This window comes from Mesoplodon mirus (genome assembly GCF_964341445.2).
Source record: "Mesoplodon mirus genome assembly, contig: HAP1_SCAFFOLD_556, whole genome shotgun sequence".
In the NCBI taxonomy this organism is placed as follows: Eukaryota; Metazoa; Chordata; class Mammalia; order Artiodactyla; family Ziphiidae; genus Mesoplodon; species Mesoplodon mirus.
Window position 1 is genome coordinate 134,854 of NW_028295454.1, and position 3,308 is coordinate 138,161.

General features: G+C 53.1%; 1 protein-coding gene across 1 annotated transcript; it reads right to left on the reverse strand.

The window, feature by feature from the left end:
• Nucleotides 1–1,322: 1,322 nt before the first annotated feature.
• LOC309797484 (protein FAM170A-like) lies at nucleotides 1,323–1,891 on the reverse strand (the record flags this gene model as incomplete). Its single annotated transcript, XM_082646004.1, has 1 exon — nucleotides 1,323–1,891. A coding segment is annotated over one exon (569 nt), but the record flags the coding sequence as incomplete, so codon positions are not given.
• Between the last annotated feature and the right edge of the window lie 1,417 nt (nucleotides 1,892–3,308).

Genomic DNA, 3,308 nt, shown 5'->3' on the forward strand with positions numbered 1-3,308 from the left:
CACAACGGAGGCCACAGTAGAACAGGTGAGAATTCTGTGAACCAAAAATAAATGTCGTCTCAAATGCAAAAAAGTATTCTCTGCACTGGGAGGCAGGAGAGGGAGGGAGGGAAGGACTGAAGGAGAGAGATCAGTGTGGCCAGGGACATGGAGACTGCTTGAGGACGATATGCCCAGGAAGAGAATCAGAATCTGGAGAAGATTCAGCCTGCACGTGATCATTGCCTCCAGCCAGCACCCTCATCTCAGACGTTGGGAAATTCAGAGAGAGAGTGGGAGTACGTCAGGAGGGCCACGCGCATAGTCTGTGTGGCAGGGGTTGTGGCCGTTCCCTATTTGTGAGGAGTCCCCAGCAATTTGCAGGCCTCTTCTGGAAAATGCTGGCGGACGTCTCTAGTGCTTATGTGAAAGCTTGTTCACAAACCTTGAAAGATACAGATGTAGATGACAGATAGATGCATAGATAGAAAAATGTCATTAAATAAAAGCTCCAGGAAAGGTTTGGAAAATGCCCTTTATTGCATAGGACGCTTCTATTGTCATATGATGTTAGACTGAGTGCCGGTCCCTTCATCCTCCTTCAGACCACGGCATTCTGTCTGCTACTCTCCCGAGGGTCCTTTCTTCTCCCTGGAAGGGATAAAACAAATGAGGTAGGACAGGAAGAGACAAGAAGCACGCCAAGCTCTGCTGGTCAGGGTTACCCTCCAGCATTGCCTTAATGCTCAGAGCCACACACACCACAGTGAGCTTGGCTCCAGATCAACTACCACGCAACGAAGGTTCTGGAACATTTCCATATCTCGGGGGACCTCATTTCCACGTGACTCTCTTTCATATTCCCCTTTGTCACAGAAGGCTAGGTCCAGTGGTCCGGGTGAGATCTCTGCTCAGGCCCAAGGCTCTCAGACCTCAAAGTTCTGGTCCTGCAAGGGCCCCTGTCCTCTCTTGAGACCACTCCTGGCTCTCTCTGCCGAGAAGGAGCTGCTGGCAGTACGTCCTCTAAGAGTTGAGGTCCATCGTGCAGACCCTGAGAAAACTCCTAGGAAAAGGCTCCACCTTCTTGTTTACGTCAACAGAGGTCAATGCCTTTGTTAGTGCTGGGTGTGTCCCATTTGATGCAACTGCAGAGCCATTAGGTAAACCAGCACATGTGTGCGGCCCCTTCCCTTAGACTCCTCTGGGCCCTCGTGACATAGGCTCAGAAGACTGCCAGCCTCAAGCCTTACCTCTTCCAAGGGACGGCCACACCGTCTTCCAGGATCTTCTGTCCCATGAATCTCAGTTGCTGTTTGGAACTCAAAGGAGAGAAAAGACCCTGCCTGCGGGGTTTCTTTGGGCTGGGGCCTTCCCCCGTGGGCTGCTCTCCCTCATTCTCCTTTTCTTCTTGCTTCTCTTCCTCCTCCTCCTCCTCCTCCTCGTCCTCTTCCTCAGGGGTGCTCTCGGATTCCACATTGCCCATCCACTGGGCCATGTTGAGATGAAAGACACGGCAGCTGAAGCCCTGCAGGATGCCCCCCTTCACGTGCTGCTGGAGGATCTCCAAGGTGGGGAAGACCCGGCAGCAGGCCATGCACCTGAAGCCGGTCTCCATGGTCACCATCCAGTCCGGTGTCTTGGCCCTAGGTCTCTCCTCGACGGCAGGTGACCCTGATGGGCTGCCTGGCTCTGCCCTTTCCTCATACTCTTTCTCCTCCCCAGTGGGCTCACTGTCAGACAGGAGGCTTTCGGTGAACACATCAGAGGGGCAAGTGCCTACTGTGCACGCATCCTCAGGAAGGGTCACTTCTTCTATCGTCAGCTGCTTTTCAGGCAACTCCAAGGGTTTCTTTGTCTTCCAGGAGACAGCGACACCCTTGTTCACTTGTACCTGCATGTAGTATATTTTCATGCCCTTTTCCTCTTTGTCTGGGTGCAGATAGTCCTTACAGGGTGAAGAGAGTGAGGAGGAGACACAGTGTGATGGGGGAGCGGTCTCCCCTTCTTCCTGAACCTGGGCTAGGGGTGCTGTAGGCCAGGCAGTGTCTCGAAATCTCCGCATTGCTGAAAAAGGAAATTAAAACCATAATAACATGCATGGGCCGTGCCGGAAGCTGAGGGAGCAGGTGTGGTAGACGAGAGAGGGACATTTGCATGACGTAGCTATGTCGTGAGCTTGGTGTCTGTTGGCCATAGGATGGAGCGGTGTATCTGGTGTCATCTGTGGGCTTTTCATGTGTGTGGGGGGGATACTGGAGCGGTGTCTGTATACAGGGGTGTGGAGTATGGTGGTGAGGGCTGTGGTATGTGAGGGATGCGGCTGGATGCGTGTATGACAAGGTGTGTGATTTTGGTAATATCGGTGGTGCATTACATGTGGAATGGGGCTGTGGTGCTTGGGGTTTATGTGTGCTCTGAGAAGGGCTGTGCCTGGAGGGCAGATGTATGTGTGAGCTGTGTGGACCTGAGCTGGATGGTCCTGCTCTCAGTCTGGAGGTGTATGATGCAGAACTCTGTCCTTCTCTGGAAGCAAAGGCAAAGACAAAGCCTACATTTTCCTCTGAAGATGCTTAATCTGGTCCCTCTTCCCTCCACCTCAAGCCCAGACATTTCCGGACCCTGCACCTTGACTTCCCCACCATGGTAGTAGCAGTATTCACACCGCCCCCCCAGACTCAGCTGGCATCCACGCCCTCGGAACAGCTCAGCCATCCTGCCCAGGCTCCTCCACAGAGCCCTCATCACCTCTGATGACCCTGGATTTCCTCTCAGCCTCCCTGGGATCTGTGTGCCTCCTGCCTCACAGCCAAGCACCCCCTCACCTGAGGAGCCCCGCGCCCTTACCAGCGTAGCTGAGCTTGCGCAGAGTAGAAGTACAGAAGAAGTATTTAGGGGCAGAGGAGACCTCCACTGCCCCTGGGCTGCAGCCTTGGGCCACCACAGTGGATCCAAGCCGAGGGGGATCCTCTTGTGACTTCGAGATTCCTGAGGGAGGAATGAAAGGCTCAGGGTGGGTTCATCAGTTCTCTGTCCACAAATATTTACTGAGTGTGTGACACGTGTCAGGTGCAGTGAATACACACAGTTGAGAGTGTGATTCCCAGTGTATACTCCAGTATTTAATTCCAATCAGTACTTACTCTGTCACTGTCTAGTTGGTAATGTAGGCCTCGGTGGTGACTGTGAGTATGTGGGAAGAGTGAGTGATGTGTATCAGTTAAGTCTGTGGTAAGTGTGGGGTTAGCATGGGGAGCACGGTGCAGCTGTGTCTTATCTGTGTCTGTGGCCTTTGTGTGCATGGTTTCTGTTCACAAGTCAGGAATTCTGGG